At 50.3% G+C, this 26,885-nt stretch overlaps 1 protein-coding gene across 3 annotated transcripts in view; it reads left to right on the top strand.

Annotated features, from left to right (window-relative positions):
• The window catches only part of RIOX2 (ribosomal oxygenase 2), a 905,982-nt gene that overhangs the window by 403,871 nt on the left and 475,226 nt on the right, over positions 1 to 26,885 (top strand). For all 3 annotated transcript variants that reach the window (XM_078657815.1, XM_078657817.1, XM_078657816.1), the window contains one exon: positions 407 to 526. In XM_078657815.1, coding sequence (XP_078513941.1) covers positions 407 to 526 — 120 coding nt within the window. The remainder of the gene's footprint in view (positions 1 to 406; positions 527 to 26,885) is intronic.

Genomic DNA, 26,885 nt, shown 5'->3' with positions numbered 1-26,885 from the left:
TCCCTGGAGTCGGAGGCAGGAGTGCAGAGGCAGAGACACGGGACCCGGCCTTAAGGTAAGTTTAAAAAAAAAAAAAGACATTTCACCCACCGTGTGACACCCAATCACCGCCCTCCCCTCTCAACGACACCACCATCCTGCACCTGCGAGCCATTCAGGCCGCCACTGTATTGTACAGTACATTTGCAGCTGTTTTTCTGTGTTAGACAACAGTACTGGGTGGTAGGAGTATCATTTGATTTTATGTGAATAAAGTTGGGTGTTTAAACTGTCACCTTTGAAACCAAAACACACAATTTAGACTATAATTCCAATTGCGTTCGTTTTAGTTGAAAGATACAGTAACCAGCCGCAGAACACTGTGGATCTGTAACTAATGCAAATCTGTGGTTTTTGTTTCTAACAGGATGAACTGTGGAGGATCCAAGAAAAACTAGAGTGTTTCTTTGGCTCTTTGGTTGGATCTAATGTGTACATTACCCCTCAGGAGTCTCAAGGATTGCCCCCTCATTATGATGATGTTGAGGTAAGTGAATATTTGCTAACTAGAATTGGACTGGCAATTGTAATATCACCAACTGTTGGTAATATAGCTCAGTTTGCCAATACCCCTGCCTGACCGAGCAGTGCATGAGCGCAACATTATAGTTTTCTAGTCCAAGAGATTTGCAAGGAGAGGCTCTGGTGATGCTCCATTTTTAACTTTGGGTTTTAACAGTGCAGCAGTCAAACAAAGCACTTGCTAACAATATACATAGATTGAGCTTTCGGTGCACCACTTTCAACCATTGGTGTTCAATGACCAACCTCTTCCAGCTGTTAACTTGAGACTTTGTGGAACCTTTTGTCAGTAACAATGTGACTCATTCCAGTGGACTATTTATCTCTCACCTAATGCTATTGGCTGTTGGGGTGTATTCTTCCACTTCCACTTTACAGATTACATTGAATTGAATTTAGGACTACTTTTCAGCTATACCGCTATTTTCCCCTCCTGCTGGTTTCCTGTTGCCTGCCTCGCTCTAATGTGCTAATGCTTTGTTCATAGGTACGTTAAACCGAGACCTGTTGACTTTGCCAGTGCTTATTATATTTATGAATGATATGGTGATAATTGCACACGCCACACAGTCCCGTATAAAGCTCTTTGGCACCCTTTACAGTTTTGCAATACCTGTAATGTGTCTATAAATATTTGCAAAATACAGGTTTTTACCTTGTCATTTATGATGTTCCCTCTTGCAGATTGAGAATTTTGAATTGTGACACAATGTGATTATTTAGAGGAGAGAGAGAGAGAGAGAGAGAAAATGAATTCACTTACGTTTTATCTTGAAGTTTGAAGTAATTAATGACCAGCAGTGAGGAGTTGGGGGCGAATTCGACTCCTATTGTGCCGCCCAGGCATGCTTTGCCACAAATGGTTTCCCTTTTCCCCTAGCATATGCTTTTTAGGTCTCGCGCCTAGCATTGCAGTGCGCAGCATTGCTCGTGCAGCACAAGACTTCTTGTATGGGCTTCAGAAAGCTACCCACACGCTCGTGCGTGTTCGTTTGCTTTAGCCGGCTGTCAATGGCTTTAGCTTGCTTTTTAAAAAAAGAAATACAGCACGCAATACTCAGGATTTTGCAACGCTCCTATCTGACTGGGATAACGCTGGCCAAAATAGGGTCTAGGCAAGATGACCAATGTTTAAAGGGTTGCAGGCAGCCAGCTGTTTCTATCATACACTGTGGGAATGCCCGCTGATGCGGGATCTCTGGAAGAGGGCCACTGATCATATGCAGTCTGCATTAGGGAAGACAGTGAACCTGACACCCCGACTGGGTTTGCTTAACATATGGGAGGACACAGACCTGACTGAAATCGAACAACAATTGGTGATGCTGGGGTACACATTAGTGTTAGATCTGGCACCTTTGGCGTGGGTCTCCCTTCCATTTCTGCTGTGCCTCATGTGTTTTTGCTGGTGTTAGATGCTTTGGGTACTGTGCCACTGCTATCCAGTGCCACAGTGCAAGTTCTCCCTATTGTAAATTGATGTATTAATCAGTGGTTCCATGTTTGGCTATTTTGGTTTACTTGTTGGACCCTAGTCTAGTGCACTGAGTGTGCCAGGGCGTGTAATCCAAATGCTGCTGGTGGGCCTGCAGCACTGGTTGTGCCACCCACAAAAGCAGCCTTGTAAAATGTGTCTGTCTGCCATTGCAGAGCCTGCGTGCAGTCTGGTACTGTCATGCTGACTGGGCAAGTGCACCCACTTCCCAGTCCCTAAACCTTCCCTTTTCTTCATCTCAGTCACCCCTGTGGTAGGCCCAAGGGCAGGGTGCATTGTAAGTATAAGGTAGAACAAGCCCTGATGTGTGTGGCATGTCCTAATAGTGAATTACAGCCATTTTCGTTTTTCACTATTGCAAGGCTACTTGTTCTCCATAGGCCAGAATGGGCTGTTAGAGTTATTACATTTTTATAATTCTAACTGTCTGAGAGAACATGGTAGAAATTCGAGTTTAGTATGCCTGAACTCAGAATAATAAAATACATCTTTTAGTAACGTTTATTTTAATATTCTGTGTTTGCAAATACCACTTTTTGCTTGTCTAATCATTCAAACCTGCCTCTGCTAGGTTGTGTATTCCTATGTCTGGTTTTGAGAGTGACAGGGCTGGGGAATTCCAGGAGACAGGCTGAGTCACCCAGTGGTGAATATAGAGATCTGCATCTAGATGAGAGGGAGGAGTGCACCTGAACCTCGAATAGGGCTGTGCCTGCCTTCCGCAATGCTGGCTCCACCCCCTGGGGAGCGGCTGATGTCTCTGCCCTGCACACTGAAAGAAGAGAAGGAGTCCTGTAAACAAAGTGCTCCAGGACTGTACTTGCCTTCCACAATGCTGGCTCCACCTCCTGTGGGGCATCTGATGTGCATGCCCTGCACTGTGAAAGGAAAGGAGAAGTCTGGTAAACAGAGTGCTTCAGAACTGGTTTGGACTGGGCAAAGGCCCCTCTCCCCTCACAGAACAAAGGATTTCTGGGTATAAATATTGGGACCCTGTTCCCATGAAATTAGATCACTTTTAGACTACAAGAAGAAACCTTTACTGAGGGGAGGAACCTGAAGAAACTGAGGAGAGCCTATTCCCAAGCTGAAGTACTGCCTGGGGGATTGGCCTGCATTGGTTGCCTTACTGCCAAAGGAAGGAGAAAGGAACTTTGTGTACTTTGCTTTCAACTTGTGAAGGATCTCCAAGGGCTTGGAAAAGAGCTTGCCTTCTGCTGAAGTCTCAGAGACAACTGACTTCACCCCCCAGCTCCCCACAGTTCTTTGGAAGTGCCTGCTGCTGTTTTGGGCCTTCTGAGAAACTGCGTCTCTCAAGGAGCTAGAAGCAAGACTCAACGAGAGGAAAAGTGTCGCCGTCGCTGCTGCTGCCACCGCAACTCCGAAGGAGGAGGGTGTCGCCGCTGGAACTGTCACACTGCACCGCATCAGGAGAAAAATCTCGCAACGAGGTCGGAGCGTGTCGCCGTCGCTGTGCCTGCCGTCAACACTCCGAAGTAGGGTGTCGCCGCTGGAACTGTCGCATTGCACCGCATCGACCAAGAGCACCTCGCATCCCCGAGAAGCGCGCCGCCGTTGGAGCTGCTGCCGTCACATCTTGAATGTCGCCGCTGTAGTTGTCGCATTGAGCGGAAGCTTCACGCATCGTGGAGAAGAGCGTCGCCGCTGGAGCTGCTTTTGTTGCATCGTAAGGGTGTCGCCGCTGCAGTCCACGCATCGAACCGAGTACTTCTCGCATCCCCGAGAAGCGTGCCGCATCTGGAAGATCTTCACGTCTTTATTTCTTTGCACCTGAACTTTGCCGCATTTCCCATCGCTGCGACATTGCTTGTTGTGGAAGCGCAACGCAACCTAAGGTACATTGACGCAAAGTGTCGCATCTAAGAACTGAACTAAGCTTAAATCTACCATCCTAAAGTAATCATAGTGTGTATTTTTGTTGTTTATGATCTTGTGGTAACTCTATATAAAGTCGACTTATTTTTTATATAAAACCTGTGTGGTGTTCATTTGTAGTGTTGTCACTGGGTTACTGTATGTGGTCACAACTGCTTAACTTACAACGCCTCTGAAGTAAGCCTTGACTGCTCACGCCACGCAGCCTAGAGGGTGAGCAGGGGTTATTTTAGGAGTGTAATCCCCTTGTCCTGACTAGAGGAGAGGGTCCCTACTTGTCACAAGTACCTACCTGTGCCAACTAGAGACCCCCAAATCTAACATTGGTGTCAGCGGTGAGGATTCTGGATTTGCATTTGTGACTCATGTACAGTGACTGGTGAACACTACTTAGTGAGTACAGACCATAACGATACCGCATATTTTTTGGTAGATTCCTTTTTGGATTTTTTGTTTTATTTTTGAAAGATGCCTGTCGGAGGGATGGGCGGAAATGGAAACTAGAAGGCCTGAGTGAGAGTTGAATGGTGAGCTTTATTACAGGGTTCACAGAAACAGTTTAGGAATTTTAGAGGATAGTGACAATGGTAGTCCAATAGTTTTTTTTTTAAAAATATTTTTATTGCGGAAACATAGAAGGCACAGGTCCTCACAGCCGCTCAGGCAGACCGAGGGCAAATGATTAGCTACATGCAATGTTCAGGGTAATACACAGCCATATGGGCCCACATCCCGGAGGTTAGGCGGCGTAGAGTCAGCGCATATCTCAAGTAATCATAGCCGTACATGAACAATATGCATACATCATTGTATCCGCTAATTTCTCTCTATATATATACTCTCTCCCATGTCCTCTATGCAATCCCACTCCTATCCCTTTGGATAAATACCCTTTTCAATGGAACACAGTTTAACATAAAACAAGAAACAAACCCCCGGTGCGTGGCATCCGTAATAAAGTACGTGGAAAAGTCAGGCTATCCATGTGAGGCCCGAAAAGGTGCAGGCATCACATCTAGAAGTAGACCTATGGGAATCCAAGCAAATCAGAGATACATACAGCAGGGAACATTAGCGCGCGTCTAGCAGGGCATTACCCCGGACCAGGGCCCTCCAACCCGTCTCCCTCCCCGTCACCCTCGGAATCAGACCCCCTAGGGGTGAACAATTCGGCACTGGTGGCGTCCGAATCATCATCCGTCAACCCCTCCGCACACATCATTCTCCAGGCAAGCAGATCATCCAGGAGTTTTCCATTGTGATGTGTGCGCTGCATATGCGTCTCCTCGGCCAGGGACCACTCTCTAGCATCCTTCAGCCAGAGGGATATCTCGGGAGCCCTCTGCCCCATCCAAGTTATAGCCACACACCGCCTTGCCAACACCAGTAATAATTGTAGAAACTTGTAGGACAGGTTCCTCTTTTTGGGTTTGGGTACCAGGGCCAAGAGACAATGGAGCGGATCCAGAGTAATCCGAAGTTTTGTAGCATGACCAATATGGTCCACCACCTCCCTCCAAAAGTTACCGACCTGTGGGCACTCCCAGGCTAAATGAAAGAATCCAGCTCTCTCTGCCCCACACCTGGGGGAGTTGTGTCGCCTATCCGCAGAAATGCGATTCAGAGAGACCGAGGTCATATAAGTGCGGTGGACAAAGTTAAAATGGATCAGCTTGAACCGTGCATTACACGAGACTTTCCGGGTCAGGAGCCCAATTCGCTTGCGCTGTCCCGGCTCCAGAGCCACCCCTAAGTCCACCTCCCAGGCCGCCGAGGACGGCGCGGTCGGTGGGGTCGAATCTCGTCGCATGGCTGAGTACAAAAGGGAGACCAGCCTCCTTCCTCTACCACACGATAAGAGGATGTCAAGGGTGTGAGTCAGCGGAGGTGCCTCTGGGAACTGAGGCCACGTTGTTCTAGCTACTTCCTGGAGCCCTCTGTAGTGCAGGTATTGCCCCCTGTTCAATTCAAAGGACTCCGTGGCACGTTCAAAGGATAGAGGTCCGCCAAGGTCTCACATCCTCCGTTCCGCCATTCCCGGTAGGACACGTTCTCCTCCATCCGGAGCACCGGGGCCAAAATCCACACCGGCAGCTCCCTATGAAAGGGGGCCCGCCTCAATACCTTCTCGACAAATCGCTGCCAAACTCCCGCTGTGTGTCGTACCACATAGGGCAAGTCCTCGTCTGCTCCCCTTCCCTGCATCAAAGCTTCTCTCAGAGCCTTCTCGTTAGCTCTGCCCAGCAGTAATTGGAGCTCCCAGTTATCCTCATCAGCGAACCACCGTGCAGCTGGCAGGAGCTGTGCCGCATAGTAATAGAGGTCAAACCTCGGGGCCTCCAGGCCCCCCTCCTCCCAACTCCGGACCACCGTGCGCAGAGCAACTCTGCTACGCTCACCCGCTCAAAGCAGAGATGTGAGAAGCGAATCAAGCGTGCGAAATATTCGAGAGGGAAGCGGGCACAGGGTATTTTGTAAGATATATAACATCCTGGGGAGCATCACCATCTTGGCGACCGCCAATCGTCCCATAAGGGAGAGAGGAAGAGTGTTCCAGAAGGACACAGCCTGGTGAAGAGTCCGGAGCACTCGGTCTGCGTTACGGGCCAGCAGGTGTTCGTCGGTCAAGGCCACCTGAATGCCGCGATAGCGGAACGCCTCGCGCTCCAATCGCAGCCCTAGACACGGGGGAGCAACACCCGGGTCGGCAGCACAGCCCGCCAGCGGGAAAATTTGAGATTTTCCAGGGTTGATGCGCAGTCCAGAGGCTGCGCCAAAGCGATCCAAAATCCGCATCAAGGCGGGAAGCGAGTCGCTGGGGGACGTCAAATAGAATAGAGCGTCGTCGGCATAGAGGGAGTTCACGTTCACGGTATCGCCCACCCCAATGCCCCACTGCTCCAACTCAGCGCGAACGGAAACCGCCAAGGGCTCTATTGCCAGAGCAAACAGGAGCGGGGAGAGGGGGCACCCCTTGCGAGTGCCCCTCCCCAGGGACCACTCCTCAGAGTGGGCCGACCCAAGCCGAACTCTAGCTCGGGGTGCCCCATAGAGCACTCGGATCCAATTACAGAACACCGGCCCGAACCCCGTCCTCTGGAGCATCTCCAGTAAATACCCCCAGTTAACCGTGTCAAAAGCCTTAGCCAGATCGATTGACACCAGTACATGAGAGTCCTCCCTCCCACGTACCTCATGAAGGATATGATTCAGACGCCGCAAGTTCATCGCCGTGTTACGGCCAGGGATAAACCCACACTGGTCCGGGAGGATCAAGTGGGCCATATGCGGGGCTAGGCGAGTAGCCAACAGTTTAGTGAGGATCTTTGCGTCCGTATTGATCAGGGTGATAGGCCGGAACGCTGCGGGGTCACAACCGTCCCCACCCGGTTTCAAGATCATACATACCTCTCCTTGGTTCATAGTGGGCGGAAGAGCGCCAGACTGCAGGGCTTCATTATAAACCTGCAACAAGAGGGGGGCCAGGACTTCACCGAACGAATGGTAAAACTCCGGCGGGAAACCGTCTCTTCCTGGGGTCTTAGCCCGTGGCAGGGCGGCTAACGCAGCGCTGATCTCCCGAAGCGTCAACCCTGCATCTAGTTCCTCCGCCGCTTCCCTCGAGAGGGTCTGGAGACCCAAGTCCTGAAGAGAGGGCCGATAGGAAGCCTCGGTGATCGAGGGGTCAGCTGCATACACGGTCTCCAGATGGGATCGGAGGACCTCAAGAATAACAGACTCCGAGTATACCATATTACCAGTTGGGGCCCGTAGGGCAACTATCCTCTCAGGTGCGAACTCCCATCGAAGAATCCAGGCCAGTAGCCGGCCAGATTTGTCACCTTCGAGGTGGAGACGCTGTCTGTGCTGGCCCAATGTGTATTTATCGAGGCGGGTGAGAATGTCATGCACAGACACCTAGGCCGCCTTCTCCGCCTCCTGATCCAAAGTGTCAGGATCCGGCCGAGTCTGACAGTGCCGGAGCACGTCCTCAGCATCCTGTAAGTCAGAGAGTAGCTGTTTCTGGACCCCATATGTGAGGCCCATACAGGCTCCGCGTATCACCGCCTTCAGGGCCTCCCATCTGGTGGAGTAAGGTAGGTCACCACTCTCCCAGTTCAAATCTATGTAATCCGATAGGGCAGTCGCCACATGGTCTCTTCCCACCTGGTCCTGGAGGATGTCCATCGGCATCCGCCAGGTACGGGGACGGGCAGCCTGATCAGCCCACTGTGCCATGCATGTCACCGGGGCATGATCCGACAGAAAGCGGGCCTAGTGTGTAACCGACAAAGTGAGAGACAGAGCAAGATTGGCCGCAAGGACGCGGTCCAATATACTATGGGTTCCGTGCGTCGGGGTATGGCAAGTATACAGTCTCTGTGTGGGGTGGCTCACGCGCCACACATCCACAGCCCCCAAATTATGCATTACTTCCTGGAGGCGCGCCGTCATACGCGGCTTCGTGCCAGAGCGAGGAGGATGTCGGTCCATATCGGGATCCAATACGCAATTGAAATCCCCAAACCAGAGGAAGGGAGCATCTAAGTCTGAAACAAAGAGATCCTGAAGGTGGGAGAAAAAGTTCGGGTCATCGATATTCGGTGCATAGGAGTTCAAGAGTAAGAATTCCCTGTCATCCAGCCTGATCCACAAAAGCAGGTACCTGCCTTCAACGTCTGCTTCAACATATTGAACAGCACAGGGAATCCCAGGTGCCACCCAGATAAGGACCCCCCTGGCATACGTGGAGAAGGAGGAATGGAACATCTGGCCTCTCCATTTCTTGGACAGCCGCTGAGCACCCTCCTCATCTAAATGAGTCTCCTGAAGGCACGCGACGGAGAGCCCATGCCGCTTGAGGAAGGAAAGGACCCTGTGTCTCTTGGTGCAAGTACCCAAACCGCGCACGTTCCAAGTTAAGAATTTAAAACCCATGGTCGAAGATTGTGCCCAATCGGGCTGTTAGATGCACACATTGCAACCTGCCACCCCCGGGCCGAGACACCAGCTAGACCGGAAGGATCAGCCCGAGACACCAGCTAGACCGGAAGGATCGGCCCGCCCAGCCAGCCACATAGAAACCTGAATCACAATACATTTAATGCCAGTAACATTTTCCGCACTCACCCCACCCCACCCTCCAAAAACCCCCAAACTCAGAACCCCCTCAGAAACACTCCCCCCACCCACGAGCAGGAGACCAGCAACAACCAAAAATGCTACCCCGCCCTTCCCCTGCCAGTGCCAGGACGTACACAGCCACCCCATTCAACACACACTCACACACAACCAACCCAATTCCACCCACCCCCCCTCCCAGCTCCCCATGGGACCCAGCTTTTCAGGACAGTCTCTAGGCATGTCTGCTGATATCAACCTCAGGTCGGGCCGATCCCCCGTCCAGGAAATGCGGACCCCAGCCTGCATACCTCCGTCCAACGTGATGCAAGTCCTCTGTTCCACCCAGCCCTCCAAGGACTCCTAATACAAGTTAGGAGTATCAGTGAGCCACTAATAATACAACAGAAGGCCCCCCAAAGCGGAGGACATCAAACCATAAACAAGACAGTACCTCAAGCTGGAGCCTTCTCCAGCTGTGGCTCGGAAAGGCCAGTTTCTGGGATCACCGGAGCCGGAGAGCCCGTATCGGGCACAGTACCTTGCAGGGTATCCGGGACCAAAATTTCCCCAGGGGCGGATGCTCCGGGGGACTCCGGAGCAGCCCCCGTCGATGACGATCTCATGCGGAGAGCACCATCAGCTCCCACTGTAACTCGAGGCTCCACGGAACCCCGCGATCCAGATCGGCGTCTCCTTCTACCCCGACGTCGTCGCTGGGGAAGGGTCCCCCATGACTCACAGGGACCACCTCGTTCACCGGGGGGGTAGGTCGTCCCCCCCCTATCTCCAGCCACTCCCACACCTCCGCCGGTGATTCAAAGAAGTGCGCACGGCCTTGTGAGAGCACCTTGAGCTTGGCCGGGTATAAGAGCATGTATTGGAGCTTCATCTCCCGGAGTTTTTGCTTAACTCCCAGGTAGGACTTCCGCTGCTCCTGTACTTTAGTGGGTATAATCAGGATAAATGGACACTCGACTGTTCTCTATTGTGAGAGACTCCGCTTCCCTTGCAGCCTTCAAGATACAATCACGATCTTTATAGTTCAGGATCTTTGCGGTTAGAGCTCTAGGGGTTTCACCTGGGCGGGGAGGGGGGACCAGGGCCCTATGCGCCCGCTCTATGATGAAAACACTGGACAGGCCTTGTGGACACAGCTGGGTGCGGATCCAGGTCTCTAGAAAGCGCTCAGCATTTCCCGCCTCCAGTCGTTCCGGCACTCCCAGGACCCTGATGTTGCTGCGACGGGCCCTACCCTCCGCGTCCTCAGCACTTCTCTCCAGCGCTCGTGTAGTGGCTGTAAGGTGTGCGACCGACTTCTGCAAGGAGGCCACCTCCCCCTGCAGTTGAGTGATATTACCCTCAGCGTCCGTGACCTTGTCCGCGACCTTTCGGAGATCTGTTCGCAGCAGATTGACATCTATTGATACAGTCTCTATCTGCCTCTCCAGGGCAGAATGGGATCCCTGTATAGCCTTTAATATCTCTGCACGGGACGGCTCTGCTGGACCATCCCCATCGTTTTCCGGACCCGTCTGTCGCGTAATCCTCTGTGATGGCAGGCGCGGAGTGGTATACTGTACAATGGTGTTAGGCTGGGAAGACCTCGAGGTCCTATCCTTGCGGTTCGCCATCAGGAAGAGAAAGTCGCACACCCCTTTCAACGCACCGCAGAGGGTTCCCCCCATCCAAGGTTCCCCCCAGCCAAGGTTCCCCCCCCCCCGCCAAGGGTCTCCCCAGTACGAGGGAAACTTCAGGTACTTAAATCCGGGGAAAAACAGCCCAGGCAGGATCTATTTCAAGGATAACTGGGTCCTCGGGACGGGAGCTGGCGGAGCTCACGTCCTGTCGGCCATGCTGCTTGGCCACGCCCCCCCTGGTAGTCCAATAGTTAGGTGGTTGGCAGGTGGTTTGCGATGGATGGTCAGGTGGTTGCGATGAATGTTGTCTTGTCTTGTTATGGGTTTTTCCTTTCTTCTTCGTTCCGGTCTGGAGACAGCCGTCCCGGCAGGCTCAAAAAGAAGGAAAGAGCGGTCAGTAGACTGAATGAGGTCTTATTATGGTTTACCGTCACCACACCCTCAGTGCTAAAAAAAACGCAAAGACAATGTAATCCCAATAGGGAAAAAGACAAACTTAAGCTCGGTTCCTCTTTTCTTTGAGGAAGTATTGCCTGCTTTCCACTCTCAAATGGGCCAGGGCAGCCAAGTTACAGGAGGACTTCCCTTTTTACCACTATGACTGGCTATTGCCTCACACACACGTTCAATAATAAACTTAGACACTTGCTATTGGTCCAATAGGGATCATGGTTTGCAAACAGAGTCATAAGAAGGGGCCTCGATATGGGCGTGCAAGGGTCGTCGCCGGCAAACAAAGAACAAGCATTAGAAATGCAATCGGGCTCGGATTTATTTGAGTTTGAGCTAATGGCATTGTAAATGCCAATGTATTGTTGCTATGTGTTATGGAGTGTGTTCATGTGGTGTGTACTGCCAGTGATCTCCTTGTGAGTGTGAGAATATTGCACCGTTACTGCCTGTGATGTCCTTCTTGTGAGTGTGAGAAGCTTGCACCTCTGCTGCCTGTGGTCTCCTTGTGAGTGTAAGAAGCTTGCACTGCTGCTGCCTGTGATGTCGTTCTTGTGAGTGGGAGAAGATTGCACCTCAGCTGCCTGTGGTCTCCTTGTGAGTGTAAGAAGCTTGCACAGCTGCTGCCTGTGATGTCCTACTCACTACTCTACTCACTACTCTGCACTCACTACTCTACTCACTACTCTACTCACTACTCTACTCACTACTCACTACTCTACTCACTACTCTGCACTCACTACTCACTACTCTACTCTACTCACTACTCTACTCACTACTCTGCACTCACTACTCACTACTCTACTCACTACTCTGCACTCACTACTCTACTCACTACTCTACTCACTACTCACTACTCACTACTCACTACTCTACTCACTACTCACTACTCTACTCACTACTCTACTCACTACTCTGCACCCACTACTCACTACTCTGCTCACTACTGACTACTCTACTCACTACTCTACTCACTACTCTGCTCACTACTCACTACTCTGCTCACTACTCTCCACTCTACTCACTACTCACTACTCTACTCACTACTCTACTCACTACTCACTACTCACTACTCACTTCTCTACTCACTACTCTGCACTCACTACTTTACTCACTACTCTACTCACCTCACTACTCTACTCACCTCACTACTCTACTCACTACTCGACTCACTACTCACTACTCTACTCACTACTCACTACTCTACTCACTACTCACTACTCTGCACTCACTACTCACTACTCTACTCACTACTCTACTCACTACTCACTACTCACTTCTCTACTCACTACTCTGCACTCACTACTTTACTCACTACTCTACTCACCTCACTACTCTACTCACTACTCTACTCACTACTCACTACTCTACTCACTACTCTACTCACTACTCTACTCACTACTCACTACTCTACTCACTACTCACTACTCTGCACTCACTACTCACTACTCTACTCACTACTCTACTCACTACTCACTACTCACTTCTCTACTCACTACTCACTTCTCTACTCACTACTCTGCACTCACTACTTTACTCACTACTCTACTCACCTCACTACTCACTACTCTACTCACCTCACTACTCTACTCACTACTCACTACTCTGCACTCACTACTCACTACTCTACTCACTACTCTCCACTCACTACTCTACTCACTACTCTGTACTAACTACTCTACTCACTACTCACTACTCTACTCACTACTCACTACTCTGCACTCACTACTCACTACTCTGCACTCACTACTCACTACTCTGCACTCACTACTCACTACTCACTACTCACTACTCTGCACTCACTACTCACTACTCTACTCACTACTCTACTCACTACTCTACTCACTACTCTACTCACTACTCACTACTCTGCCCTCACTACTCTGCCCTCACTACTCTGCCCTCACTACTCTGCCCTCACTACTCTGCCCTCACTACTCTGCACTCACACGGACAAACAGTTGTACGGCAACACTCTCCGTAGAAACCTTCTTTTAAACATAAATATATTTTATTTCATGTTAAGAAGTATATATAAATAAAACAAATATTGTTATTACAAAATATGTGAATAACTTTTAGTCAATGTAAGTATTTCTTTAAAAAACATTACATTATTTCAAATAAATTCTATACGTAAACTTTAAGATGCATGCAGAGGGGTGGGGGCAAACCTGAATTTGTCAATATTTGTGAAGCACAGCTTCGGCGTTTCCTCTGCACTGGGAGGGGTCAGAATTAAGGGTATGGAAAAAGTTTTGGTTTTTTTTTACACAGGCTACTTTTGCCAAGTGTCTGGATTCCGACATTCAAGTTGGAGAAGTTCCTCAGTTTAATTGCATCTTTGCCCGTGTAAATATGAGCCACAGGTGTCTTTGCCCTTTAAACGAAAGCCTCTCTCCGTTCTGGGGCTTTGGAACTCTCCCCGGCCTTCGGCGTGCCTGGCAGCGCCTCTCCTGCCTCTTCGCGGTGAAACTGACCCGGCCCTACCAACGCTCACGCATCGGGCGTGAGCACGCCTGTGCCGGCCCCGGCTCTTCCTCTCGGCTCGAGGACAGAGTTAAAGGCGGGCCGGCCCAGCGGTGCAGGAGGGCTCCGGGAGCAGTGCGGGCGGCAGGGGGAGGCTCGGAGTCCCTGACGGGGAGTGCAGACGAAGCCTTCAGCTTTCACTCACCCGTGGGGGCTCTGGGCACTCGGCGACTTCCAAGGATTCCAGCGGGAGGGGCTGGAGCGCGCTCACGGCTGCAGGCAGGCACACAGAGCAGAGCGGTGCGAGTCTGGTGAAAGGAACGGCTCGCACCGCGGGGGATATTAACAGTACCTTGGCACTTGCAGGCAGGAGCGGCAACCAAGGGGAAGACAAACGTTGCGGGCCCCTAGCCCGAGCATGTATGAGTCATCTTCTGTGAGCCTCGCCTGCTGCCTCTCGTCATTTAACATTGAACGCGCTCACCGCTGTGAACGCGTTCGCATCATCTGGCTTGCATTACACGGGCACTCTGACAGCTCGTAATTAAGATTAATCACTCTGCCATGCTCGTTCTCGAACACAAAATGCCACATCGGGCACGCGTACATTACTTACAGCCTATCACTTCAAGGCTACTACATACACAGCACAGGGAAGACGAATCACTGACCAGATGCCAGAAAACGCAAAGGAATGTGTGGAATTCCTCTCACCAAGGCCCTTCTTCTTCTTCTTCTTTTTTTTCTTATAACATTAGGATCTCTTAACTCCTCCCCCAGGGGGAGGAGTCCGAGCCCTAAAAAGGGGGTTGATATGGGCGTGCAAGGGTAAATGGGGAAATAAAGACAGAGAGTGTGCCCCGTTTTTAACCCGTTACCCCGAAGTTCCCTTTCTCCCCTCCCTTCCCCTCCAAGACACTCACCGCGTCTGCCGCAACTCTCCAGAGTTGCGGCGGCCCTTCAGCATCCTCCGGGGGCGTCCACCAGTCCTCGGACCAGCTCTCCGTGTCCTCCCCGACAGCACGTTCCTCGTCACTCTGCGTTTTCAGCGTCTTCTTACCCGTCTGCTCCTCAGTCGCCTCGAACTCAGCTGCGTCTTCCGGGTTCCTCCCACTGTGTGTCTCCTCTTCCTGCGTCCACCTCCATAAAGTTAGTTGTCCCGCCTCCTCCGGGGAATGCGGGTTTCCCAATTGGCTGGTCTCCTGTTCTTTCTCCTCGGCATCCTGTAGAGGGGAAGGAGGGTTTCCCATTAACTCTTTAAGTCCCGAGTCTGTAGTCGGATGGAATACGACAGAAAGAGGTGAGTCCCCGTCTTCCTCCTGTACTTCTTCCTCACAATGCCTTATTCAGTTATCATGGGTGATACAGAATCCATAGTCAATATTGATTGTGAATGGGAAGAAGAGAAGCTAGAGAGCTACAAAGTAAAACAGCTAAATTACTTTTGCAAAAAGTTCAACGTTTCCACCTCTGGGCTCAGAGTGAAGGAAGAATTCTACATGGCGCTGAGGGCCTGGGTAGAAACAAGGAAAACTCCTGATATTGAGGAGGAAGACCTGGCAATTGTACAACAGGAAGGGCCATTGGGCTCAAGAAGAAGGAAGGCACCTTTCTCTGCAGGTAGCATTGGCTCTAACAAAAGTCTGTCTCCAGAGGACTTGGAGGAAAGAGAAAGATCAAGAAGGCATGAAATGGAGATGACCAAGTTCAAGGTGAATAGGCAGCTAGAAATAGAAAATAGAAGGTTAGATCTTGAAGAAAAGAAAATACAGTTTGAATATGAAAAGGTTTTGAGGGAGTTGGAGTTAAAAGCTAAAAGTTTAGAAATTACTCCCTCTGGTGGCAGCATACCGTCAGTACATACAGAAAGTAGACTGTATATTCCCAAGGAAGTGGTAAAAGAGTTTTACAAAAATTATGATATTGATCAGTGGTTCAGAGCCTATGAGGTAGCCATGTCTTCTCACCGGGTCCCTGAGAGAGATTGGGGAGCGGGGTTGTGGGGAAGGTTCCTTAGTGAGGGGCTATATACATTGTGAGACCTGCCTTCTGATGTCCACAATTCATACAGCCACATGAAAGATGCATTGATGTCTAGATATGGTTTGACACCTGAGCTCTATAGGCAGAGGTTCAGGAAAGTTAGAAAACAGTACTTGGGTTGAATATGTCACTTTCTTTTGCAGAGCATTGGATGTTTGGGTAAAGGGCAGCAAGGTTAATGATTTTCAAGGTCTCTTTGATTTGATTGCATGGGAGCACTTGTCTGATAATTGTTTTCCAGAGCTGCGCCAGCATCTGATAGAGATAGCAAGCTGACTAACCCTAGGAAGCTTGCTGAGGAGGAGTACCGCTGGGTCAGTGCCAGAGTCCACAAGGGTCACATGGGAGACTCAGCCAAAGGTGGGCAGGGTCCCCAGCAGAAGAGTGGGGGGAACAAGGGTAAACGGAAGGAGTTCCGCAGAGGGCCCCAAAGTAGTCCCCAAGGGAACCCCGTGAAAGGTTCCCAGCCTCCCCCCTGAGAGAAAGCAAGGGGACGCAACAGGTAGTCCTGTTCCCCAGGGGGGCCCTGAAACGTTACAAGGGTGGTGATCTGGGTCATAAGGCGAATGATCCCAGGTGCCGCCTGTTTGGTAAACAAGCAACTGGTGCTCCGCCCCGGCAGATGGCTAGTGTAGCCTTGGGGGAGGAGATTGGTGTCCAAGATGGGTGGGGTCCCGCACAGATGACCCTAGTCTCTTTAGGAGACTGTGAGATGGTCTCAGAAGCTCAGCTGCCTGGGAACACTAAGAAATATGGGCAGCTAGTGACCATCAATGGCCAAAGGGTGGAGGCTCTTAGAGATACAGGAGCCAGTGTGACAGCTGTCAAGTGTCACCTGGTGTCTCAAGAGCAGATCATTCCCCATGCATTCTGCAGAGTTGTTGCCGCTGACAACACAGAGAGTCCTTGTCCAATGGCTCTGGTTCCCTTTGAGTGGGGGGGGTCTCTGGTACTCTTCAGGTAGCTGTGAGGCCCGCCATGCCTGTTGACTGTTTGTTGGGGAACGATTTGGAGAGCTTCCCTTGGGAAAAGGTGGAGAAAAGCAACTCACTTGAAGATGGTTGGACTGCTTGACTGGGCGTGCGTGACCACCCGGTCAATGTCAGCCAGTAGGGGTTCTCAAGAGGACCTGGAGCCTGAGAGGGAGGCCCAGGAACCTGCCTTAGAGAGAAGTGGTGAAGGGCGCGGGAAAACGGCCCCCCGAAGTTCCCACGGCCCAAGAGGAGGTAGACCCTGAGGGGATGCCCTGAAGTCTACCGGGGAGCAAGTAGCTGAACTGGGGGACCTGCCTGAGCTGACCCATTGGCAGCAAGAAGGAGCCCCCTCCAGGGAAGACTTTTGCAAGGAGCAAACAGAGTGCCCTTCTCTTGTGGGTTTGCGGCAACAGGCTGCAAGCCAGGCAGCAGGTGATCAGTCATGGTCACACTTCATTTACTGGGAGAATGGTCTCCTGTATAGTGAGCCTAAGGTTGCTGAACCTGGGTCAGCCTATGTGCTGGTGGTACCCCAGAGGTTCAGAGCCTTCCTACTGGGGCTGGCTCATGATGTGCCGTTAGCAGGCCATTTGGGGTAGGACAAGACCGTTGAGAGGCTTGTCACGCACTTTCATTGGCCCCAAATGCGCAAGAGTTATGATACTCATTGCAGGACTTGTCAGACTTGCCAGGCAAGTGGAAAGAGTGGGAGGAAGCACAAGGCTCCTCTCCGGCCATTCCCTGTTGTCAGTACCGCATTTTGAGTGGGTGTGTATTGACATTGTGGGGCCACTGGACCCCAAGACAGCCATGGGCAACAGGTTCATCCTGGTCTTGGTGGACCATGCCACCAGGTACCCGGAAGCCATACCTCTGAGGACAGTGACGGCCCCCGTGGTGGGACGAGCACTGATGGGAATTTTCTCCCGAGTGGGATTCCCTAGCGAGGTAGTGTCTGACCAGGGTACCAACTTCATTTCCAAGTATATGAAGTCCCTGTGGCAGGAGTGTGGTGTAACCTACAAGTTCACCACTCCTTACCACCCCCAAGGAAATTGGCTGGTTGAAAGGTTCAACCGGACCCTGAAGGGCATGATAATGGGTCTTGAGGAACCCATGAGGCGTAAGTGGGACGTCCTCTTACCGTGCCTACTCTTTGCATACCGTGAGGTTGAGGTACCGGGTTTTTAGGAACCCGGGGTGCCAGGGGATAACACCCGAAGACCTCTGAGTTCTCCCTTGTTCCGGACCACAGAAACACGGAGTCTTCTAGTCGCAGTCAAAGATCAAGTTTTATTGGTAGCTACCAAGTAACACGTGTCCCAGAAGTACACCACACAGAGAGTAGGTTCTCGGGAGACTGTTCGTTTTTACAGAACCAGCCGTCTCCTTATATACAAAATATATAGCTCCAAGCAAGAATTCTTGAGTTTATGATATGGCTATACACATATTTCTACAATAATACAAAGAGCGAAGTCATGTAAGCAAGCCCATGTTTTAGATGTCCAGTTCGTTGATAGATTACCCGGTTAGGCCTGGAACTCCCATCAGATATCGATAAAACCTCAATAAAGAAGGGTACCTCCTAGTCATAAAACTGGCCATAAACAATGAATGTGGACAGGTGCGTGTTTGCAGAAAGCATGGTCTGTATGTAGTGAATGGTTTGTGGAATGTTATGCACTGATGTTATCGTATTCGGCCACTGGGCGAGGAGCCGCCCAAACAGGTCTGGCCGAAGACAGTGGAGTCAGTTGGGACAGGTCAGGGGGAAGTCAAGGAAGGTGGACGTGTCTATTTGGATCAAGCTCGACCTTTAATTGACTTATCATGAGGGCAAGACGTAAGATGGATGCCGTTTACAAAATGGAGTCTAAGGGGTCGGAACGGAAACTACGATTTAAGGGTGTTGGCAAACTTCGATTATGATGCAAATGCACAGGAATGATGTCCTAGTCATTATCGGTTTGTCGATACCAAATTCGTCATGGTAGGTGGATGTTTTGTGACACGGAAAAGGACCTCGATATCGGGATAACAACAGGGTCCAGATTTTCAGAACCACAGACCCTCCTTTTGCCCTTATGTAAGGCAATAACTCATGTTAATCTGAGTCCAAATCGGTATGGAGAAATTCGCGGAGATGTTGCTGTAGCATCATTCTGTCACTCAGTTCGTCCCTTGACACAGGCTTCCGTACACACGAAGTAGCACAGAGGCCACATAGTGCAGGAGCGCACTGTATACATAGGCAAAACATGAACAGGAGTGCCAAGATCATCCCAATGAAGATCAAGGTCTTCCATCCCCAGGCGGTGATCAGCTCCCAGAACCACCCCAGCAAGGACCAATCCCCTTTCTCAACGTGAAGGGAACCAGATATTTCATGTAGCTTAGAGATGGCCTGGTATACCGTCGGCGCATTATCAGGGATGAAAATGCAACAACTAGATTGGATGACTCTACACACACCACCACGATCGGCGAGTATGATATCTAGGGCAATTCGGTTCTGAAGGGTCATGAGTCTATCCGACTGAAGCTCGGTTGTCAAATTGCCAAGGGCTCCGGCCGTTGTAATCACGGCGGATTCAACTATCCTTGCTAACTGACGAATATTCCTGCTGTTCACCATAGGCCCCCAAAACGGCAGAAAACCCTTTGCGAAGTCAGCGAATTCCTGACCCGCGGTGTCGTCTTTACTCACGACACCTCTAGCTGTCCTTGTCCGATGGTAATCTGCTCTGGCCGTGTAGGTGGGAGGTAGCAGAAATGAGATGAAACATGTACCTGCGAAGTTAGGGGGCAACCAGGTGTAGGCTTGGTCGTGGCAGACGAAATACGTGCCTTTGGCTGCTAAGAGTATAGGGGAAGTTCGGGAAGCGAATACATATGTTTCTGTGCAAATGCTCTTTCCTAACTGTGCTGTGGGGTCCCTACCAATACCCTGTAAACATAAGTGACCTCGGTGGGGCACTATCCAAACTGGGCGGGATTTCTTTGCTGCCTGGCTCTTGACCAGGTAAACCCCATGTTTAGTCACGTTCCAACGGGTGTAAGGACTGAGTTCATCCTTGGGCATTGTCAGGTATGTGTCGATATCCCTACTCATATTTCTTATCCCTGCAATTAGTGCCTTGTTACTGGAATCGCTCTCAGTGGAGCGGGTCGGGTATGGTTCTAGGGCGAAGAGGAACATGGTCTGGAAAGGCCACAGAGAACCATAGTAACTGAATGGCAAAATGAAGTATGGTACTCCCTTATCGGTTGTGTGTGGCATGAGTCCGCATATCCAACAGTTTGATGTGTTCATTATGGACTGGTGTTGGTGTAGAAGCTGAATGAAAGAGTTATTTACAAATTCGAGTCTTCGGGCAGACTCGTGTTCAGGTAGAGGGTGAAAGTAGTGTGGAGAAATAGTGGGAGGAGGTGGTGGCTGGGTGTTATTCGAGAAGGTAACTTTAAATACGAATAGTGTATAACCAGTAAAAAACACGACTATGCTACATAACATTAAAACACATATTATCGAGGAGGAGCCAAGATGGCGATCGGAACGGTCGCATAAACGCCTCGCTCCTAGATCCCTTCCTCCCCGCCGCCTATCCTGACTTTAATCCTGTTCGGGGAGTTTTGAATTCGATTACCAGGGAAGAGCCTTCACTTACCGTCTGTTTCCGGGGCTCCGGCGTGCAGTGGTTCCTGCGTTCTGCCCTTGTCGTCTTGCCGATCTTCCCGGCCCTGACGCCGGGGCCTCGAGTGCAGTGTCTGCCCGGAGATGTTCGGAGTGCCGGCGGTCCGGGTCCGGTGGGGAGACCCGATGGTGGGAGCCTGAGAGCCACGAGCCGGAAACATCGGAGCGGAACCACCCCCGATAGTGGGCCGCCCCACATGCCCGATTGCCTGCCGGACTGGAGAGAGGGGCCGCGTTGTCCGGCACCCCTCGGGTGAGACGCCCGCTCCTGTTGCTTGTCCCGCCTGGGATCCGGTGCGGAGCTCCCCGAGAGTTGTGGGGAGCACGCCCGTTCTTCTGGTGACTCTCCTTTCTCCACCGAGCGCCGTCCGCCGCGGATCGGCTGTGTCTCCTGTGGCCTCTGGCATTCATGGTGAACTTGGAGGCGGGCGAGACAATGGCGATGTGCGAGGTGCTCAAGATGGCGGATGGCCCCTCGGAGTGTCTTCCTCCTGGAGACAGGGACGTTGCTGCCTTGGTTCTCCCCGGCCCTCGTTTGCTTCGGGCGGCGCCTACACGGAGTGCTGTCTTCCTTGCCCTGTCTTCTCTGCGGCTCGACCTGTCCTTGAAATGTCGGAACTTGGAGTTGCGGATCGCCGCCATGGTTGCTCCGCCATTTTGTGACGCTGTTTCATCTCCCCGAGTTGGCATCGTTGAGACTCCTTCGGCTGCTGTGCTGGGCTCTCCTAACGGGTGTTCGATTCTAAGGGATCAAGTGGACCCGGTGCCGATGCTGCAGTATTTTCTAAATCCTGATTTCTTTGTTTTGTGCTGGACGTCCCATGTTTTGAACTTGGCCACGTGGATATTTGGTGTGCTTTTGCATTCTGACTGCTGCCGAGTTTTCCTGGTTGCTTCTTGGTGGCCGGGACGGAGTTCCGCGAAGATTCCACTTGCTTTCCCTGTCTGGTATGAGCCCTCTATGTCATACTGTTTCTTGGCCATGCCGAGGTCTGGCAGTTCGGTTCTTTATAAAAGTGGACAGGGGTGATCGTGTCTGGGTTGCTGTGGGACTTTCGTTTTGTTAATGGCGTCTCCGGACCTCATTATTTGGACAATTCCTGTCTCCATCCTCTGTGTGGGCTATTCCTGATATCCTTTTTTGACCTCGATTATTGAATTTTTGTTGCGGGTGGGGAGGTGTTGTGTATTTCGATCGCCGGCTCCTCTCCTCGCTCTTTTCTTTCTCCTCTCCTTCTCTCTTTTCTCCTTTTTCTTTCTCCGTTATTTCTCCCTTTCTCTTTCTTCTATATTTCGGGTGACTCTGGGGCGACAGGCACGCTGTTTAGTGGGGTAGGCCATAGCCATTACAGTGATGTAGGGTGGGGGGGTGTTTGTTATTTTAGCTTGTTTTGTTCTATGGTCCCTTTTGCTTTCTTCCTAGGGGGTGGGCTATGTCCCTTTGTTCTTTTTCCTTCGTTTCGCACGTGTCTGCACTTTCTTCCTTTTCGGGGCGGGTGGGCTGTCTGTGTGGCGTCCTATTCTATTGTTTGCTATGACTTATCCTGTATTTTTGGCCCCTTTGGTGGGCATAGGATGTCTTTGGGCTTTGACCCTACGGTGGTTACCTGATAGCGTGGGGGGCTATATCCCTCCTGTTCCCCCCCTCCCCCGTTTATTTTTCTGTATATGCTGCATGACGCCCTGGTAGATATGGCTGCTGCCTCCTCTATAAATCATAAAATGAAACCTTTATTATCCTGGCGCTTACTGTGTAGTAACTTTCTTCCACGTCTATACTGTATTTGCTTTGCCGTACGCATTTATGCTGCTCCTTGTTGACTCTCCTGATTTTGCGGCCGGCCCCTGTGGTTGTAGGCCTGCGCTTGTACTGATACGCGTATTTCAATAAAGGTTTAAAAAAAAAAAAAGAAAAAAAAAAAACACATATTATCAGGAATCTTCTTTTGGACAGTATCGTGCATAATTCTTTTTCAAAGTTCGTAAGTCTGATAGGTCTCTCTACCCTAGGAAACTCCATCCTCTAGTTGCTGCCTGCGGTGGTTGATTGATTCTCCCAGGGGGTGCACTCTGTTCAGTCCGGGGTAACTCCCGTGGACCAACCAGAACCGTGGACCTAAAACTTCCCAGTTGCACTCCCCAGACTTCAACCGCGACCCTAGCAGCAGAACCGGATGGCGGTTCGAAAATCAAAAATGAGCAAGTTCCCTGGGACGAGAGAGCTGAAAAATCAAAAATAGTTCTTGGGGGAAAAGGGAAATCACATTAGATCAAGCTTTATTAGTCTCTTTGTCTAGACCGTAGGTTGTACCGTCATTTCCCAGGTGCGGTGTGGTCTTCAAACAATGTCTCAGGTTCGGTAGTGTCCAATTGCATAGATGGTGACACAAGTCCTTGTAGAATATGATCACTCTCCTTCTCGGTACCAGTCGCTTTCAAACGTGCATCACTGAAAGGGATGAAGCGAGGTACGGATTCGGTCTCGGAGTCGGCAAGTCCTTTATTGACCCATCGGTCGTATGGAAGGGGTAGAGGGACCCCTTTACAGTGGGTCCCATGTACCCAGTTCTTCTTGCCTTCCACCCGAACTGCTGATCTCGTTGAAAGCAGCACCAGGTGCGGTCCGGTCCACCTCGGCTGTCCGTTGCTGGTGCGCTTGAAATTCCGCACCAAAACCCACGAGCCGGGTTCGATGAGGTGACCTGGATCGTCAGAGGCTGGCGGAGAAGAACTGTGAACCTGTTGGTGTAAAACACGCAATTTAGTTGTCAATTCGCACAAATAGTCAAGCAGCACGGGGTGTTCTATCTCACTGAGTTTCCTTGGTCTTGGCACGCCCCAGACGTTGGCTGGGCGGCCAAACACTATCTCATGGGGGCTAAGTCCTAATCTGGAATGGGCAGTCACTCTGGTTGACAAGAGTGCTAGGGGCAAGGCGTCGGGCCATTTAAGACCCGTACTGGCTTGGATCTTGGCTAGTTTGAGTTTTAGAGTGCCATTGTAGCACTCTACTAATCCAGCTGATTGGGGGTGATTTGCAGCGTGGAATTTTTGGTGGATGCCCAGACACTCACACACTCTCTTCATCACGCATCCTACGAATTCACTTCCGTTATCACTCCAGACAATTCTAGGCATACCGAACCTCGGGAAGAATTATTTGACAAGGGCTTTGGCAGTCGATAAGGCGGTGTTGTCCTTAAGGGGGTACGCTTCCACCCACCTTGAAAAGGCGCAAACAACAACGAGCACATACTTTAGGTTGTTGCACCTCTCCATGTGGATGAAATCGAGCTGCAAGACCTCGAACGGGTATGTTGGAGGCGCAAAATGACCAGCTGGAGTTGGGGTTCCCCTACCGGGGTTGTACTTCAAACACACCATACAGTTTTTGACCACATTCTCTGCATATTTTGGGATATTGCTATTCTGCCATACTGGGGCCAATGGTTTACATATTCCTTTCGAACTGATGTGCGCAATTCCGTGAGCCATCGTTACTACTGCAAGTACGTATGCATTAGGTAATAGCCATCGCTGGTGTTCTGATAGTTCGACCCAACAACCATTCGCATCTAATCTACCTGTGCTTTCTCTCCATTCATTCACCTCGTTCTCAGTGGCCTCGGCTTGTATCAATTTCACGCTTTCAATGGTGTCCTCACACATTCCCACATCAGCAATCCATCTAGCGGGACACATAACATACATCCGACTCGTTGTGTTCCTTGCAGTTTCTTTCGCAACCTCGTCTGCGAATGCATTTCCGCGGCCAACATCATCCTGAATCTTTTTGTGTGCACTGCATTTTATGATGGCGACTTGTAGTGGCAAGGTAAGTGGCTCAAGGAGCTCATTAACTAACGGACCATGTTGTATCTTTGCACCATGGGACGTAAGGAACCCACGTTCACGCCACAATCTCCCAAAACTGTGAGCCACACCAAAGGCATATTGGCTGTCAGTGTACACGTTCACTCGCTTTCCTTTCGCCAACACACATGCTCTGGTAAGCGCTATAAGTTCTGCGGTTTGTGCAGAACCGTGGGAAATACGCGCAGTCTCTATAATGGTGTGTAATGTCGTTACCGCATATGCTGTGGTCGTATCACCATTCGGCAACTTGAAACATGAACCATCAACCCATAAAGTGTCATTGCATTCGGGAAGGGGAGTGTCCTGTAGGTCTACTCTCCCTTTTGTCTCTTCTTCTGTCCTAAAGCAGCAGTCATGGTTATCAATCTTGTCTGTGTCTGTTTCTGTTGGGATGGGAAGTAGCGTAGCGGGGTTGAGTGCATCACACCTCTTTATGTGGATGTGACTTGCTAGCAGTGTAAGTTTGTAACTGGATAGTCGAGCGCTAGTAAGATGCTGTGTCTTTGTCCTATTTAACAAAATGTCTACTGCATGCGGAACCATAACGATCAGAGTGTTATTCATGACTAATCCAGCAGATTGTCGAATGCAGACAGCTGCTGCGGCGGTTGCTCTCAGACAACTTGGTAGGGCTTTAGCCACAGGATCTAGAGTTGCCGAAAAATACGCGCATGGGCGCTGTTTGTCCCCAAAGTATTGCGTTAAGACTGATAATGCACAACCTTCTTTTTCGTGGACATATAATGTAAAAGGCTTACTGTAGTTGGGGTTTCCCAACACAGGTGCCGAACATAATGCATCACGCAACTCGTGGAAACTCGTCTGACAATCTTCAGACCAAGGCATAGGATTAGGCGTGTCTTTACGGAGTAGCGCCAGCAAAGGTTTGGCTAGTAGTGAAAAATTCGGTATCCACTGTCTACAGTACGATGTAATGCCCAAGAAGGCTCGAACCTCTCTCTGTGTCCTTGGGGCACTTAGTTCTGCAAGTGCCTGTATTCTTTCTGGTGTCAAACTCCTTCCCTCCTTCGACAAGATGTGACCTAAGTAGGTTACTTCTTGTCGACAAAATTGTAGTTTGGAAAGGGAGACTTTGTGCTTCATGTCACATAAGTGATGCAATAGTGACAACGTGGCTTCTTTGCAAATCTCTTCAGTGTCCGCAGCGATCAGCAGATCGTCTACGTACTGGATCAAAGTTGACCCATCTGGCAGCACAATTGTGTCTAGTTGTGTTTTCAGAGCCTGACTGAATATTGATGGGCTTTCGCAGTAGCCTTGAGGAGCGCATTTGAAGCGGAAACTTCGTCCTCCTAAATTGAAGCCGAAAATATCTCTACTCTCTTCAGCAATTGGGATGCTGAAGAAAGCGTTTTTCAGATCAATCACCGAGAACCAAGCTGCTGAAGCTGGAACCATTGTCAATAAAGCAGTAATGTTGGGGACAACTGGAAACTGTGGTATAACTACCTTGTTCACTTCTCTAAGGTCGATCACAAACCTGTACACAGGGGGCTGTGAAGGATCAGTACGCTTTAAGACTGGTAAAACCGGACTATTACAAACATTTCCTGTTGTTTCTTCGATGACATCTTTGTCAATCAGATCATAAACAATCGTCAGCAACGCTCTTTCGCATTCGCTGGATATTTTGTATTGGGGAATACGTGGCAACCTAACGTTGGCTTTCAAAGTTATAACGTACGGTGCTATCTCCAAACGACCTACATCATTAGAACCATTAGCCCACAGTATATCAGGAAGTGATGATAATTCAGTTGGAATATCTTCTTTTGACAAATACATTAGAGAAATGACTTTTTTTCCCTAAAGTAAGTTGTACTCCCGAGGGAGAACAGTACAAAGTCGCGTACAACCTCTTTAGTAAATCCAATCCTAACAGATTTTCATCGCAACCCGTTGTAAGAATGAGCGGTGCTTCTAATTCACAGGGGCCAATAGAAAGGGATATAGGACTAGAGATCGGGTTCTTAACAGGGGCGCCAGAGAAGCCTACTGAGACATTCATTTCGCCAGACAAAGGTGCGCCAGGAAGTTTCGAGTGCATAATAGAACTTTTCGTAGCACCAGTATCCAGCAGAAATGGCTCTGACACTCCTGAGGCAATGACCTCGACATAAGGTCCATCCTGATCTACTGGAACTGAAACGACTCCCTCTCTTTGTCCATGGCTGTCCTAGCAATCGTTGCCCTTATTGTCGTGTTCGGTGTAATAGTCGTCAGCATAGTACTGAGCTGACCTGGACGATGCATTATTTTGTTGGTCAAAGCTATTCATGGAATTCTGAGGCGGGAAAGAAGCTGTATTCTGAGTGAAATTTCCACGGCCTCTACTTCTAGGGGCATGCTGAACACCTCTTCCCCTTACACCTTGAGCACCGTTCAAACGTCGCGCAAGGGCCGGACAATTACTTTTGAAGTGACCCTCTTCCTTGCAATACGCACATTGATTCGGGCCATACGGAACACGCTGGTGGGAAAACTCGTTTCCTTGCGCGTTTCTTGAATACTGCGGTTGTTGCTGATAATTGGGCTGACTAGCCATACGAGGCGGATAGGCCTGCTGGAGAAGAACTTTAGTTTTTAAATCTTTCGTCTTTTTGTCGGCCTTATCGAGCTCGTCTTTGCGCCTGTTTTCGTAG

The sequence above is a fragment of the Lissotriton helveticus genome, chromosome 8, assembly GCF_964261635.1.
Source record: "Lissotriton helveticus chromosome 8, aLisHel1.1, whole genome shotgun sequence".
In the NCBI taxonomy this organism is placed as follows: Eukaryota; Metazoa; Chordata; class Amphibia; order Caudata; family Salamandridae; genus Lissotriton; species Lissotriton helveticus.
Note: the sequence above shows the minus strand (reverse complement) of the source record. Positions and strands in the feature narration are given on the sequence as shown.